The 16,835-nt window shown below is 41.6% G+C and overlaps 2 protein-coding genes and 1 long non-coding RNA gene across 4 annotated transcripts; 1 reads left to right on the top strand and 2 right to left on the bottom strand.

Annotated features, from left to right (window-relative positions):
* Positions 1-153: 153 nt before the first annotated feature.
* On the bottom strand, positions 154-9,112 carry LOC129591970 (atrial natriuretic peptide receptor 1-like). Its single transcript, XM_055487874.1, has 23 exons — positions 8,927-9,112; positions 7,059-7,890; positions 6,216-6,240; positions 5,828-6,132; positions 5,469-5,512; positions 5,368-5,406; positions 5,223-5,303; positions 4,998-5,141; positions 4,854-4,904; positions 4,500-4,688; positions 3,900-4,053; positions 3,543-3,633; positions 3,165-3,465; positions 2,766-2,954; positions 2,360-2,687; positions 1,731-2,049; positions 1,427-1,619; positions 1,342-1,368; positions 1,002-1,149; positions 832-880; positions 701-750; positions 428-525; positions 154-292 (listed from the first exon to the last, which is right to left on the bottom strand). The coding sequence occupies exons 2-23, from the start codon at positions 7,444-7,446 to the stop codon at positions 242-244; spliced, it is 3,264 nt and encodes a 1,087-aa protein (XP_055343849.1). The 5' UTR covers positions 7,447-7,890; positions 8,927-9,112; the 3' UTR covers positions 154-241.
* On the top strand, positions 9,096-14,571 carry LOC129591971 (uncharacterized). Of its 2 annotated transcripts, XM_055487877.1 has the most exons (13): positions 9,096-9,829; positions 11,346-11,422; positions 11,545-11,613; positions 11,745-12,037; positions 12,122-12,226; positions 12,290-12,544; positions 12,607-12,839; positions 12,910-12,990; positions 13,069-13,118; positions 13,180-13,478; positions 13,544-13,787; positions 13,851-14,004; positions 14,071-14,571. In XM_055487877.1, the coding sequence occupies exons 1-13, from the start codon at positions 9,203-9,205 to the stop codon at positions 14,248-14,250; spliced, it is 2,667 nt and encodes an 888-aa protein (XP_055343852.1). In that variant the 5' UTR covers positions 9,096-9,202; the 3' UTR covers positions 14,251-14,571. The 2 variants fall into 2 exon arrangements, with proteins under 2 accessions (XP_055343852.1, XP_055343850.1); XM_055487875.1 differs by having other exon boundaries at positions 12,122-12,544.
* A 61-nt stretch (positions 14,572-14,632) lies between these two features.
* On the bottom strand, positions 14,633-16,723 carry LOC129591974 (uncharacterized). Its single transcript, XR_008690903.1, has 4 exons — positions 16,328-16,723; positions 15,887-16,010; positions 15,558-15,694; positions 14,633-15,020 (listed from the first exon to the last, which is right to left on the bottom strand). It is a non-coding gene; the product is annotated as an uncharacterized LOC129591974 (long non-coding RNA).
* Between the last annotated feature and the right edge of the window lie 112 nt (positions 16,724-16,835).

The following is a 16,835-nucleotide window of genomic DNA, read 5'->3' as shown; positions in this document are numbered from 1 at the left end:
GTTAAATTAATGCCTGAAAAATGTACGTATTTGATATATAAAATACGGTATATAACTATGTATTTGATATATAAGATTCTGTTGTTACAGTTAAGACTGTTTTTGTTTCTCAGACATATAACTGACCGCCCAACAACCCCGGGCAAATCAAATGCGTTATAAAAAATTTCTCAACAAGCAGTAAAGCAATGTTCTGAATCTCTGTACAGAAAGAATTTAGAACCAACAAACGTTTATATTGCTATGACCTTCCTGGTTTATCAATATAAAATGTCCGCATCTTCCCTTTGCCCTGCAAATACAAACTGTTAGATTTAACAGTTTCAGCATCAACCGCCATGCTTTTATGAAAGTAGTTTTTAAGTTTGTTAATAATTGTACTTATCGCACACAGGTGCATGCACTCTTTGGTAATATCACTAATTACCTTGACTTCCGCTTCACCGCGAAAGGCTATGCTAAACCTATCTTTGTCGTAGTCTTCCAGAAAGGATTTTGTGAATTCACTGATTTGTACACGTTGAGCTGAAAACCAAGTATGTATAGAAGTATTATATAAGCAGACAATTACATGTTAAATTTTTGGAATTGCAGCAGCGCCTACAGTTCGAGCATTTTTGTACAGAGGACGCCGTTTAATTAAAATGTGGGCATGGAAAATGTCTTTTTCTAATCATGCATCTCAGTTCGTGCATTATACCTTCGCCAGTAGAGCACATCCTAGATGCTGTATTGATTGTATCTCCAAATCTATTAAGGAAACAATTCATGACCCTTGCATAATAATACGTTATATTTATTGCCGGTGCTGCTTGACTTAGAATTACTTACAAACAGTATCTGGGTGCTTTCAAACCAATCACACCGGCTGCCAGCATGCCTATCAACGATTTTGTGGTAGTAAGCGCACTTTATGATACAGGCTTATCGATATAATCGACACATCACGTAAAGGTCATTGAGCACAATGGCCTGACGTAAGAGAATCGCCCTTAGATTACCGGTATGAATTCCCACTTTCATCTCCACATCATGATTCTCCATATGCTTGATCTTAATGGTTTTAACGGTATCCAACATATCGAGCGAAGTAGTACCGATTTCAGAAGCATGGGCGCGACCATTTCGATCTGGAAGCCCGCTAGCAATCTGCAACGGTCACAGATAATCAAAGCTACGGTAATAGATGTGTTTTCCATTCACACGAGCTTCACGATTCACGGCTTTAAAATTTTCTAGTTAATTTAAACAACAGAACAATAGAAAGGTCATCCCATTATGATGGTACTGTGTTACGCTGGCTGCATTAAATAGCACTGAACATTTTGTAATGTTCCTTACCACATAGGAATCTTGAATCGTTTCAACCTGCATAACCATTTATTAACTCAGACAGGTTTAAATACCAACATTCATTCTATATTACCTTATAGACATCAAAACGATCTATAACTGCGTCGAATCTAATAAAAAGTTCGTTGAGGAAGGCCACTATCTGGTACGGAGTACTGTTGTGGGCAATCATGGCGAAATCTATTATCGCGGTAATCCCCAACGTAACATGGTCGAACGACTCGGGCTCAATAATTATTCCCCGCTTGAACTTTTCCAATATGGCCCTGTTAATCGAAAACCATAAATAAATAAGCGCCTTGATCGATTCCGTGAAACGTACGAGCGTTGTCAACGTCATGTGCGCGCAGCTAGGTGGGAACTGCATATATGCATACTTAGGCAACATTTGGGCAAGAATTTCCTCCGATTTCTTTTTTTCCTCAATCAAACCGGAAGTGGCTTCTCGCACTCGGTGCTCTAGTTGGTTATTGTACTCCTCCATTTTGCCCAGAATGTAGTCGAGGTAGGTCTGCTTGCCAGCAAATCCCGGTGTTCGGTCCAGGGTGGCGCCTAACGCTTTGAAGGTTGGACGTTCGGCGGGATTTTCCGCCCAGCATGTGCGCATTACGGCCATTAATTCCGGTGAGCATTTATCAGATGGCACTTCCGGACGGTGAGGTTTTCCAGATTTCTGAATTAGTAGGTGGACGACTTCTGCACAAGAAAATTACTCAATTTTAATAGAGCCCAGATAAAATTACAAAATGAATGTAAGGAAAAAAACAACCTATTATGTAGATTGCGTTAAACTGAATCATTGTATCACTGGACCCTATCATGTGTCAAGTTAACAGGATTTTTTGTTTTAGAACCGTTTTTATGCACCAGTTAAAAATACTGTTTCCGTTTTTGCGAAAAAAATTCTCTTAGCAAGTTGCAAACGTTTGTGCCTGTTAGGAAGTACACGACACGACACACGACAAGGCACACGACATTTTACTGTGCGGGCTCGCATGTGCGTGACCTTTTGGCAATAAGGCAGAATTCGTCTGGAAATCGTAGTACGGCTCGGTTTGGGTGAGGATTTCTTGCAAAATAATGGCAAAACTGTACACATCCCCTTCTTTGCTTCCCTTGCGCACACGAATGATCGGTCCTCGCAGAATCTCCGGTGCTGTCCACAGAAGCCCATGGTACAGATATTCATCGGCTTCAACGGCTGGTGGATGAACAGGAAAGACATTTAATCCATAATCGGTAATCTTGATTGTAAATCGTTCACTGATTAAGCAATTAGGGCTTTTTAGTGAGCCATGGCAGGCAATAAAAGAATTGTGCACAAAGGTCATCGCCTGTAACGAGAAAAGACTACCCTAGTAGTGCAAATCACATGTCGTATTATGTTTCAGATGTTGCATTATGCAGCTCACCGCAACAATGTCACGAATAAATACGGCTTTCAGCGGAAAGGAAAAATCCATGTCCTCCTGTCCGATGAGATCTTGAAGGCTTCCTCGTTGATAGTATTCCATAACCATTTTCATTTCGTACACCAAGGGATCACTTGATAGCACCACACCCAAAAACTGCGCCATACTTGCGTGATTGAGACGCCGTGCCTAACCACAGTAACGCATAACGTGTAAAAACTATGTAGATATACGTATATAAAACTTGCGAGATTGTACTGTACAAGTTTGATATAATTACTAGTCCTCTGCACTCTGCACAAACGAAATTGTATATAATCATATATTTTCTTAAATAATCCTTTTGCTTAATTATGGAAGCTAAATACGTAAGCACCACGGATTTCAGCTCCGTTTTACCTTTTGAATATAGATTAGTGTTTCGCCTTCCGGAACAAAACTGTACGACAATTCCCTGGACTTGACCCATACATTACGCCCCATAAAGATGTGCACTTCGGGTTGCATCTTTTGTATCTGCGTTGCGGTGGAGCCGACGACAGAGGCGTTTAGGGAGATGCGTGACAGCGCCCTTAGCGATTTGGCCATCGTCTGGTTAATCGCCGGACGTAATTCTTCTTCTTTGATTTCCCATTTGGATGGGTCCAGCTGCTCGAATTGGTTGGATTCTGCCGCTACAGCCGGTTTCTTGGTTTCTTCTCTAAGGTAGTTGCATTTTAATTTAAGTCAATGTCACCCCCGTTTTCATTAGTTTTTACTACTGTACATATTGCGTACCCGGCTTCTTTTTTCCGCTGGTGCAATAAGTAAGCAATGCCTATGATGATCAGAACACAAGGCGCGGCAATAATGGCCATAATGGTATTATCTGGAAACCAGGCAGGTAATGTAAATATGTAAGCAATACATGATAGATTTTGCCTAATTTATGTCCTCGATCATTATCCCAGTTGGAACATTTACCTAGCACTTTATTTTTATGCCTTATGTTAAGTTATGCATGAATATCGAACAAATTTATGATGATCGACTACAGTTGTTCTTATACAGAGTACGGTGCTGCTCGATCGGTGCTGCAGTCGTTCACTTTGTCCGATAAGCTTTATAAAACTAGCTAATATGGGATGGGTATACCTGCTGCTTGGCATTGATCAGCATCGTTGCGGAAGCCACAGAAGGGCACGTTAGGCGGCGGAAAAGTACCACCCGGCCATGTTGCAATAAAAGTGTCTCGGTCCATCACCACATTCAGTCCCTGCGCGCTACTCGGATCGAATTCGGCAAACACCTACAAAATCTCGTGGTCGTGACATTGATCTTACAGAATTAATACAGAATAAGCAAAATATGCACTTCGTCTGTATATTTAAGGTGTACAGATTTTCCAAGTGTTAGGTTGACAAAAAAGTCAATAATTCTTGGATGCAGAACCTGGTAAATTTTTACAAGTAGCCGTAAGGGATACAACTCTGCCGGAGTGCCCCGAAAATTCCGAAAAATGAATCGATGCGAATTGTGTGATTAATACAAAAAGATTTATGCACACAAATCGGAAAATGGGGAAAATTAATTTCATTTTCTTGCTTACAGTTGTCTTCAGCACTAGAATTTCTTTACCGATGCACTTTTGGCCGAAAAAGCTCTGAAGCTCTGAGACACAATGACGCACAAACGCTCGGTCAAACTTCGTACCGGAACTCAAACGAAAATATGCAGAGCTCAGCTAATCCTTACCGCCAATGAAGCATCCGCGTCGGCTGCGGCAACTCTTTGGAAAGTCACCAGGGATTTCGATGCGGCCCTTCTGGACGCCAAAAGTGCACTTTGCATGCCGCGGATAAGAAAAACATAGGATGCAGGAATGGAACAGTTCCAGGTGTTGTGGTTAATGGACTGTTTTGGGCTCTGTTCTTGCTCCAGAGCCTGTATAGGTTCATTTTAATTTGGTTTTATGGTACTACTTTACTCTTTTTATAAATCCTCATGAAAACATATATCTCGCAAAGCATCGCTACGGCTTCAGTTACTAAATTTTTAATAGTTTTTTACATGATGAAAATACACAAGCAGAATCCATGTGCAAGGTACCTTAGAAAATAAATCCATAGTGCGTTGAACGGACGCCAATGTTAGTATTTCCTGCAACAGCAACGATTTACAGAGCACGGGGTTTTTAGTGGGACAAACGTTAATTTACAATGTGTTGCGTTGTACATTAGAGAGACAACTTACTTGGTGTGAGAACAGCGCTGGATTGATCTTAATTTTGGCAAGTTTTTGTGACATCTCCGTAATGTCGTCCAGTGCCGCCGAATTGGAATAAACAAAGAATACTTGAGAAAAAAGGTTTGTTGGCGGTGGCACGGTTGATAAACCCTGAAGTCAGAATTGAAGGCTTTAATGGCAATTCAGACAAACAGACATGACGATTCAGAATGACTGGCTAGAAACAGATACCGTATTTGCCGATGTATTTGTTGGCGTATTTGTCGCAAGTAAGGATTCTTTTATTGTCGGAGATTTAACCGCAACAAAAACCTAACGAAAGTTAGGTAAACTAGTGAGAAAATTTTCATAATGTGTCGCCATTTTTTCCACTTACATAACTTCCATCCGAAAAGCCCATTTGTGCTGCACTTTCCTACACACACGGCTGTTAGGGAAACTGGGCATGTTATAGCGGAGAATCCTTGGATATCTTACCAAGCATGACTTTAACAACACATCCGGCAATACGAAAGTAAACGCTAAAAGCAAATGACACGCGATGTTATATTTATATTTTGCTTGTGGAACGATGTAATGTAATACAAAAGCTGAACCTGGTAGCTTATACTGCAGTATTACTTCAGGAAATTCCTAGGAAAATGATAAGCGTATTTTTGTCATTTTGGTTATTTGCCGAACATGTAAACTCTCTTTTTATTAATGTTGAATCAATAGAACACGGAAGGTATTAACTGATTACAAGAAATGACATGTCTGGAATATCTGCGGGAGTGGGTAAACTAAAGCTAACGCAACATGTTACAACATCTACTATATACGCAAAGGATGCTCACCGCGCGCAGCAACTTTCGCTTTCTGAAGCGCATCGCCACATCTATCATTTCCGCGTTGATTTTCCGGGATTTCCACATAGATCACATCGAATTTCTCTTGTCTGAAGACTAATAGGGAATAATCACAGGTTTGTCGAAGGAAGATGTCCTTTTCCTGGGCGTCACATATTATTGCAACGTTGCTGAAGAGGTGCAGTCGGAAGAAGGCAAGAAGGGCTTGAGCGACGTCGGCAATGTATCCGATTTCACTATTGACCACGAGGGCATCTGGTGGCAGGCGCAAATTGCGTCGACTACTCCAAACACTAGCACAGGAAGTAATTTTCACCATGGAAAAGCATAATCACTTTATAAACATTCAGCAATATGCTATATTCACCGCACTTACCTCCTTATCACAGGGACTCGCCATTCTGAAAACAATGATGCGCGTTTATTTGCTAATACTGTATTGGATACGTACTGTGGTGATAGGGGCTCATGCGACAGAATTTGAAAAATCAATAAGTTCCATTTAGCCGGGATAATTTGACATATTTGTATTATTTGGCCAAGTTTAGACAAATGTAAATCTACATATTATATGCATGTTTGTTGCAGACAAATGGGTGAATGATGCACATTCACCGCCTCCAGTGTGACCGCGCTTAGATCGTACTCATTAGTTTTATTTGTACGTATGAAAAACAGCTGTTGTTCACTTTCAGTTTTCAGGTATACGTATAAAGCATTAAATTTCTGGGAATATCTAACAATACAAGATGAAACATTGCAATGGCAATTTGCTTAATTATGGTTTTTACTTCATGCACTTAACTGGTTTGACGTATATATTGTGTATACCATTGAAATGAAAAGTTATGCCATACAGCATCTTGTTCATCTTGCAATAAGATCTCGTACGATAGCGACCAGCTAGCTACAGAGGCATACTATTCATTCCGTTTTAGATATTTTACGATATTTGCAAGTTGTTTTCTACGATTTTTCATATTGTTTAAATTTTAGTGACCTTGTAGGCACCGCGTATGCAAATATTATCATCCTGGCGCCAGAAGGCAATTGCTTAACAAAATAAAATATGGATATTGCTATAAATTTATTAGCATGTTCTTAGCATTAAAAGGGAAATCGTGAATTTGTGCATGCAAATTTAATCAGTATAGGAAAAACCCTGCGTTAGCTGAAAGCTGTTAACGTGGGCGAGACAGTTACAGCGCCATCTCCTTACCGCGGGCCAAGCCGGCCACATCCACCGCCATGGGTTCGCTAAGCAGCGGAAGTGCCAGAAAAGGTGCACTTTTTCCTACTCCATAGTAATAACTGGCCAACCGGCCAACTTCCGGCTCGTCTACAATTACCCTCCCGCCTGTTCCGCTGAGCGGCGCAGACGACACATTAGCCGATAGATCCACCAACTGGTAGAGTGTATTGGGCCGGCGCTGCACGGTCGTCAGACTGCGTTCCATTTCTCTGACCAGCAGCGAACTCATGGCCGTAGGTGCTAGCAGGACAAAGCGCAATTCGCACTGGTCAGCGGATATTGTATGCATGGCTATCAGGCTGCATCCAAGGATAACGACGCTGTAATACATTTTTTCACATTGCCGGCATCCCATTCGACACACGACAGAATATGATTAGCCGGTCAGGAATAAATGCAAAAAATGCAGTTAACGCCGGAAAGGATGCGCTAATGTTCAATAAATGATCCAGGCATTGATTCCCATCGTCTTTGTTCGTACATTGTGCGTGTACTTTCCCAGAAATGGGATGCATGATGGCTGGATTACGTAAATATGCTTTCCGTAAATGCCGATGAACGGATCAAAGTCACCGATTAATTTTATTGTCAAGTTGGATGATGAGTCGTAGATCAAGAAATTTGCGAAGAGTTTTGTTTGATCTATCTGCTTATTGAGCGCATTATCCCAGGAGTCACTCGTGGGGGAATGTCGATGTGCCGCGGATCACGCGCAGTGAGTACGGTTCCCGTCACATGTATAGATATCCAGTCGATACAGTTAAATAACGCCCGTCGTCAGGTTCATCGTTTCTCCCTCCTGCAAATTGCTGTGTCTTGTATTTTGTAGTATGATAAGCAGACAACACAAAAAAAATGCGTTGAACGGAGACTACATACACGCACTCAAAGTCACTGAGGCGTGGCTTTAACAAAAGATTTATGAGTATTTTCTTTTCAGTAAATTATATATAGGTGCACGCGTTTTTAGGGCAACATCATCTCTCTAGGACACGGGACAACAAATATTAAATTTGCGATTTCATATGTCACGGTGCGTCGGAATCATCTCAAAGGACAAAATAAAAAGCCCTAGGAATGTTGGGCAAAACACGAAGTTCTACAAATACATACCGGTAACTGACTATACGCGGTAATTCTCTATCTGCGATGAAAGAGAATTTAGCTGTTTCGAAATCTATGACATATCATACATGAAGTACAAGAAAAACGTACCTAAACGTACAGTAAGATTGACTGACCAGCATTCCGAAGTCCCACGGATTTAACAACGGTAACTCCACTTCCATCAAATAAGTTAATAACCAACCGATTTTTACTTCGGCATTACTGTACATTCTCTGGGCAAATGTGTTTGCAACAAAATTTTGTTCATGCAGCAAGGCACTAATTTAAGTATTGTTAATGTCCCTAATATTTGCGAGTCAGCAAACTTAAATAGCTGCTCACTGCAGTGTGACAGTGTGCCGCTGTAATTATTTTTGCCGCAACAATTTCTTGAAGACTGCGCAAATATATATTCATACTGCAAAGTATGCGTCGCAGCGGGCTGCGGCCACAAAATTTTCTGGTCAGTCAACTGAAATAATTTCCCAGCTCTATTAATTATAAACTGAGGTTCCCTTTACATCCGATTTGCTTGGAAAACTTTAAGCAGTTGTGGAAGGCGTATGGCTCGTACATTTATTAATTTTGCTGATAATTTTGCTTATTCATTTTGCTGACAATCCGTCTCTGCTGTTACGTTTGTAACAATTAGAGAGTCAAATTGTTTATTTCCCCTATGCCATTAATGGCGAGAAAGGACCTTAAGAAAACGAAAGTCATTCACAAACCATATTTCTGTCATCGACGTCTGAATTATGCATCTCCCATTGGCTTCATCGAACATCGAACATGTGGCGTAACATGAGCAACCCAGTCGATATCCGATACGTCAACGGGAACACCAGCGTAACTGCCCAACTATCCATACCGTCGATTTGCTAAGTATGAAGACCGACTACCTGCAGTGCCGGTATACCCCAAATGTAACAGCAATTATCGGGAGTTCAGTTTAATTTTTCCTTTAATATCTCATTTTCATCGTATTTCATTTTTTAGATCCCAACATGTATACAGCAAATTCTATCGTTTTGCTGGCCATAACACTGCACCAGGCTAATTATGCCACCTTCCAAATTATACCGGCGAATACAACAATTCCCATTGTGGCTTCAAGTTCGCCAGATTTTTCATCGATAACGCCAAATGCACAAACCCTCAGCAATAAAGTGGCCGTTCCAGATGCGCAACTGGTCAATCCTGGCACACCGGCCGCCGCACAGACAACAGTGGCGAATGGCGTTAGTGTCACAGGCGACACATCCGGGTTGACCACTACACCACCATCAGCAACTGATACATCGAGCCAACTATTCTCTGATTCGACCACCGGTGCATCGGGTAGTACGCAGACTGAATCATCAACGGACACCAGTTCTGCAGTGTCCGCTAAAGCAACTACAGCTGGCACCTCAACAACTGCCAAATCAGCAGCAAAAGTCCCCTACTACAAGACCACACAGACATGCAGCCGGCTAGCCAATAAATCCGCCGCATCCATCAAATCTGCTGAAGTCTTCCGACCCAGTATAGAACTATGGCAAGCAATTCTTATGCTCCTGGGAATTCTTGTTGGATCAATCCTTGTGGCGGAAAGCTTTATGGTGATCCGGAAGTATGTTTACCGTGACAAGGTTAGTGTCAAAGTGAATTTGTTGTCACAAAATAATAAAAGCAAGTCTCACCGCAAAACAGATTTCTTAGCATTTAACGTTGTTTGAATATGCCGTATAGTAGCTTGCTATCCACGAGTCAGAGCTAGCTAGATACGAGAATGATAAAATTTCATTGACAAAGGTATCACTTACATATTGATCGGGCTTATAAATTAAGTGTACCGTGCACGAGATATTTTAGCTTTCCTAACGTACTTGAGAGTCAAATGTCACCAAATAGGCGTAATTACGGCTTTTTCAAATAAATATCCAAGGAGGAACCCTCATCGCTGCACATATCAGGTTCACACAATCTATCACGATCTGAAACAGATTCCGAATATCCGGTTTCCTGTAACTTTAACGCCTTTTTTGCACCGGGTATATGTACTGTATTTACTTATGACCCGGGGATTTCTTAATCCACTAATGCGTACAGGTTTACTGGGGACACAGATAATTTGAATTTCAGCAAGCGGCTCATTTTGCAGTAACATTCAACAGAAACAAAGCAATTTTATTGAGAAATCTAATAACTAAGTTTTAAGAGGAAGCTAATAAGCCTTTGCCTGATTCAGCCTTTGCCTGATTTGCTATGATATTCAGTTGACAGCCATAGCCATGTTGATGATGTGCCTTGACCGTAGTGATAAAGTCATCACATTAACCAAATTAATTACGAAATGTTAGTTGCCGCTATTTGTAACATGCAATAGTTTTCTTTCAGCTCGGTTCTGTGGTACTGAACGTTAACATGTAATATGGGCTAGCTAAACCGCTGTTGCTGTTTTTAATTTTCTAAATATGAGCAAATGTTCCTCGGGTACTGCAACCACGCAATATGCGTGATAGCAGACTGTATGAATTACAGTACTACGCTTATATTCAGAAAATAAGACCTCCAGACCGCATGAATCGCATGCCGTTTACGCATACATAACCGCAAAATATTTCTTTTGAGTAACTGCGATATGCAAAAATTAATATGAGTGTTTCACGGTCGATCAATAACACATCAGCCAACAAACCACTCAGGTATTACGTGGTCTGCCGGTTAAACGAAGGCACCCAGAAATGTTATAAAGTCTACGAATAACGAAGCAAACGTTTATTGGTTATAATACGATCACGTTACGATTGTAATTACTTCAAATTGGTTTCACCATTATTAGCATTTTAATCAGTAAAAAGTTACAATGATCACGATATTAAACACTTTGGAAAATAGGATCGTGGACATCCTTATCACATTAAAAAATATGCTTTATGGTATCACAAAAAATCATTTGAATAATTCGGTACGAATTGCATCACCTAAATGTGACCGCTGATTAAGTGGGACAGAACCTTTAGTCAAGGGACACGCACGGAAGCATTTTGTGCCATCGAGTAACTTGTGGCAGTTGGTAGACCTTCTGCGAAAGCGCACTTTCTAACATCAGTTACATATTATATTTGACAAATTGAATTATATTGGATTATATGTGCATTTCAGAATTCAATCGAAACCGCTTTTGATGCCGGTGGATCCATTTCGGGAGGTCTGACAGCCGCAACGATTGTGGCTCAATGGTACAGTATATGAGTTATAATATGACTGTGGTCATATGACGTACTCATACAGGATTACCGTTAATGCGGTTACATCACCGAGAAGCTACGCAAGCAGGTGCTGTTATGGGTGACCTTTGTAGGACATGGGCGGCTACACTGCTGCAGTCAAGCAATGTGGCTAGTAAATTTGGTGTCTCTGGTGGATTTTGGTGAGTTGGCACACATTTCACCTTTTACGTTTTGACCCATGCTCAGATTATCAATGAGTAGTGCATAATGCGCTGATCCCTCAAAATTATTAGGATAAGCTGTCGCTATAATACTTCTATTTGTTTTACAGGTACGCGTCGGGTGCAACCATTCAGATCCTCCTGTTCGCTATGTTGGCCATTCAACTGCGAATACGCGCACCGGGTGCAAAAACCTTTCTCCGCGTCATCCACTCGCGCTTCGGATCAACAACACACATTGTCTATGTGTGCTTTGCACTGGCAACGAACCTGATTGTCACCGCCATGTTGATGGCGGGAGGCGCGGCTGTGGCCGTGGCTCTGATTAAAGACTGTTCGGCGGCTTTTGCCAGTATTGCCATTGCAATTATTGTTTCTTGCTACACTTTAATTGGAGGAATGGGTAAATAATCAAATAAACAGACGGGTAGCAACTAGCAAACATCTGTCAAAGGTCAAATATGCATTCACTCCGCTCTCTGCACAGGTGCATTATTTTACGTGTCCTACTGCTGTGCTGGGATTATTTTGGTGGTCATCATGTATTTTGCCTCCCAAGTGTTTTATGTTCGAAATGTCAATAACGGCTTGGGTAAATATTGTGAAAGTTTGAACAACCCACTGTTTTGTTACAAACACTTAACACTTCTTTCAGGATCAATAAAATCGGTATACGAGCTGATCAGCTGCATCAACGGTCCCGAAGGCAACCGCGATCGTGCCTACCCCACCATGATTTCGCAGTCCGGCTTCATATTCGGCATTATCAATATTGTAGGGAATTTTGGTACCGTTTTCGTCGATCAGAGTTATTGGCAGATTGCTGTAGCCAGCAAGCCGCGGCAGGTCGTGTACGGGTACTTAGCTGGAGGACTGGTGTGGTTTGCGGTTCCTTTTGGCATGTCAACGAGTAAGCGGCCGGGTTGACACGCAAAACGAAAATAAACTATTGTAGTCTTTTTTCTTTTGTAGCAATGGGCCTGGGATATTTGTCGCTGAGCTCAGAGCGTGGCACACCGATGCTGCGTCCTGATGACCAGGACGCCGGTTTGGTACCTGCCATTGTTGCGCAAACACTATTAGGCACGCAGGGCGCTTTCATCATTCTGTTGGCGCTGTTGTTAGCCGTCATTTCGACGGCTTCCGCTGAGGTCATGGCTGTTACTTCCATTATTGTACATGATTTGTACCAAGTTTATTGGAAGGTTAGCTGACAAACGCTTACTGGTTCTCGCAATTCGCTGTTGATTTCTTATAAGCCATGACAATCTTTAGCCGTTCCGATTGGTTGACGACATCAATTCGTGCGTTCTGTGCGGCAAGGCCAGAGGCCGTATGGCGAACCCTGTTGACAAGGTACTCTACCTTGTACATTTAGGATATCAACAGTCGCCGCTCTTACTGAACTTAATTCTATCGTTCTTTTCTTTACAGTGCCATTGTCAAAGTAAAACCAAATGCAAAGATTGCAGTTTGGATGATAGGTAAGACTGTCGCTTCGCCTATTCTCTAATATGATTACATTTTACACGAAATTTTGTACAGCGCGCGATCGGAGAGTAAAATGGCTGTGAAACCCGATTTTAAATGCCCGACGCATGGTGAATACCGCCGGTACACGGAGTACATGGACGGGTTAAAAAATTGGTGCCTTATCCTGTGCAGTTTCGGCCTCATTCCATTGACCCTTGTGATAGATGTACTGAAAATTCGCCTGGGCTGGTTGTACGAGTTCATGGGAGTGGTGATCGGCTCAGCCGTTATTCCGATTTCCTTGAGTATGTTCTGGGAGAGGCTGACTTCGGAGGGCATGATTGCGGGGGGAATTGGAGGATTGATTGCGGGTAAAAGCTTTCACATTTGTCCTAACCTTTCAAAATTGTGGTTATACGAGATTTGCACTTGCTAGGCATGGCAGTTTGGCTTGGATTGGCTGCCCGCCTGGAAAACGGCTTGGCTCCATCGACATTCTACCAGAATAGCGGTGAAGATTTCGCCATGCTCGGCGGTAATTTGGTGGCCATATTAGGAGGCGGGCTGATCTGCGTACTGGTCAGCTACTGCACTAAACCACCCATTGAAGTGCACGACATTTGGAACTACACGTACGACATTGACAATCCATTGCATCCATGGGCGGAAATGTACCAAAAGTATGACGAAAGTGATAAGACAGTTTTGTTACAAATGTGCCTGTATGTGCTTTCTTCGCGCAGTGATTTGGGTTTGGTCGAGGGAAACAAACTGGACAATCGTCCAACCTTTCAGAGCGTCTACACTACTTTCAAGAAATTGGCATGGGCAGCCAACGGTTTGGGAACATCGTTCACATTCATTTTGGCGATTGTATGGCCAGCGGCAATGGTCGTAGTAAGCAACTCTTGCAATGCATTTCGGCCAAGAAATCTCGTAGTGCGTAATGCCACTTCCTTACAGGCGGGGGTCTTTACTGATGTTGTTTTCTCAAACTGGATCAACATGGTCTTTGGATGGGTGACAATAGCGGCCATGTTTATTATAATTGCTCCCGCTGTAGAGGAAATGCGAGCGGCTTATCAGGCGTACAAAAACAACAAAGTTAACATCCAACTCACCGGCATCGACCAACCAAACTAAAGTGGAAATAATTTAAGCATTTTAAAACGAAAGTTTATGGAGTACGTTCTGTAGGCCTACCCATGTTTTTGGGCTTAAGAGTGTGCAAACTGCAAGGGCGCGCATTTGGTACTCGTTAGTTAGTGATTATTAATATTATAACATCACTGCGATATTCGTATACTATGTAATTCGATGCAAATCGCAGAAACGTCAGTTTTGTGACCGCTACAACCGCTTCCATTCATTCATCAGTGAATCTGAAATGTTCTTTCTGTTGTCTGCAGTATACAAATATACTGCAGGTACCTGTACCTACTTTTGTTTAATTGTAATCCAATAAAGCCGAGCATACTGCATAGTGCATACAGTATTTTATTAAAGTATCACCTACTAACGAACATGACATTTTATAACGAATGAATGACTAACGAACATGGCATTATAAAATGTTGCGGTAATGTTGCAATTCTTGCCCAGATAGGTAAATTAAATTTATATTCATGGCCGGGCGTTTAGAATCAATCTACATATTAAAATATCTATAATTAAGTAAACGTATTTAAGCGACAGATATAACTAAGCGTTACGTTTATTCCAAAATTCGGTAGCATAAGCATCAGCCTGGGCAACATAGAAATTTCCCGCTAAGGGTGGACCGAGATTACGTTGCCGTACAAAGTTTTTTATATCGAATCGCAATCGTTCGGAAAAGTCTGGAGTGGCAATCAGCGGGGGTATTTTAAACGACGCGGTCTGTGGAAACACTAGAAACACATATCGGTGCAGACCTGCAAAACAAAAAAAATGTATGTTTAACTACATTTTGTAGCCGTACAAATGAGATCTGTAGTGAAGATGTACATCTCATTGGTGCTATTTCAACCGGAAACATCTGAATGTGTACTTGTACGAGATGACCAGTTCTAACGTGGATTTTTTCTAGACTTCTGAGATTGTCTGAATGTTCTGAAATCATTCTTGCTCTTGCCCTTGCCCTTGCTCTTCCCCAATGACTTTTCAGCTGATTAAAAATGTTTGTGCACTTTGACAATCGCGCCGGTATCGGTTAACCTGTTCGCAATTGCATAACTGATTTTTGGGTAATTCGCTAACTCGCAACATCACCGACGAACCATCAAACCTCGTTTTATCGTGGTACGGGTGGATTAACCCACTCCACTAGTGGCAGCTTAGAAGTTGCCGTTGCAATATTATAATACAAGCCCGTTCGGGGTAGACTGGACAGTTACATATAAAAGGGAAGTATCGCATGTAAAACGGATAGCCACTGCATGGACACCTCGTAATAAAAAAATATACTGTACCGGAGTTTGGAAAAGGAGCACTTCCCATGTACGATGCATATTCATGGCCTTGAGTTAAATTTTCCCGGGTATGTTGTAGATTAACCAATGCAGAACAGATCTTAAAGAAGAGTCCGTGGCACTTGGAGCGTCTAAATCTGCAAACGAATATGCATGGAGGCTTGAGGAATATTTGGGGTGTTAGGCAATTATAAACCAACGTTACTAGCGCGAATAGAACACTGGAAAACTGTCGCAGAACGTACCTAATTGTAAGATAAAACGTAAAAACCGTAAGTGTTGGTTACAAAATCTCGTCATATCTAACAGTAAGAAATTTTGAAGCACACCCAATTCCACAAGGGTGTACAGCTGATCACTTCTGGCTGACCACTGCACAGTAGGCTGCTTGATCACTTGAACAGGCGCGAGCTCTTTCCCAGGCACGACAGCAAGTTTTCCCTCGTAACAGACCTACCAACATTTGCAACTTTTCAGCGTATTGAAAAATAGAGAAGTTCGCATTGATTCTCCCGTCTTGTTTCTTTTCTCGGCAGTAGAGTGTTAGTCTTATCACTATACCTATAGCTATGGCTTTAATGCGGTCTCTAAAAATCTCGATTTTGAATAAGCTTTTTTAAGTAAGTTGCAAAAATAAGCGCTTTAGAGGCTACCCGTAGTTGTTATGTACTCAGTTGTACCGCATGTACTACTCGTATACATTATCAGCTCCTGCTGTAACGCACTAGACAAAATCTAACTCACGACAACAATGTACTATATTTACAAACCTTCAAAAGTTCTTTGGGTGAATGCTCAATGGCATCTGAAATAATCCGACTCTCAAGAAATGCCGCTGACACCTGTTTGCAGTCCGCTGATCCTTTGCTACAAAGGTCACCTTTGCCACATGCGCGACCAGCGCCGGTAGTGCAGTGCTGACCAGAATGAGCCATGAACTAAGGTTTGTTTTTGTTAGTTCGAATGACAGCTTTGTTAATAAAATTATTAGAGTTTAATAGCATCAATAAAAAAACGAATTGGGATTATGACACGCTTGCGATCATTAGTTATAACTTAATATAGATGCAGAACTTGGTTTTATGCATAGATCTTATTTTCCATGCAGATCGAGGAACTACTCAGCTATCACATAAATATCAGATATAAAAATTTAGTTGTACACTCTGGCGACTGCGGACTGCCGGTATTATACCACCCTCAATCATCTCCTAAAATCAGAAAAATCAGAACGAGTTTTTGCGAATTTTCATGAGGCAGCACTTTCCCAGACGTTGT

The sequence above is a fragment of the Paramacrobiotus metropolitanus genome, unplaced genomic scaffold, assembly GCF_019649055.1.
Source record: "Paramacrobiotus metropolitanus isolate TYO unplaced genomic scaffold, Prichtersi_v1.0 Parri_scaffold0000049, whole genome shotgun sequence".
Taxonomy (NCBI): Eukaryota; Metazoa; Tardigrada; class Eutardigrada; order Parachela; family Macrobiotidae; genus Paramacrobiotus; species Paramacrobiotus metropolitanus.
Note: the sequence above shows the minus strand (reverse complement) of the source record. Positions and strands in the feature narration are given on the sequence as shown.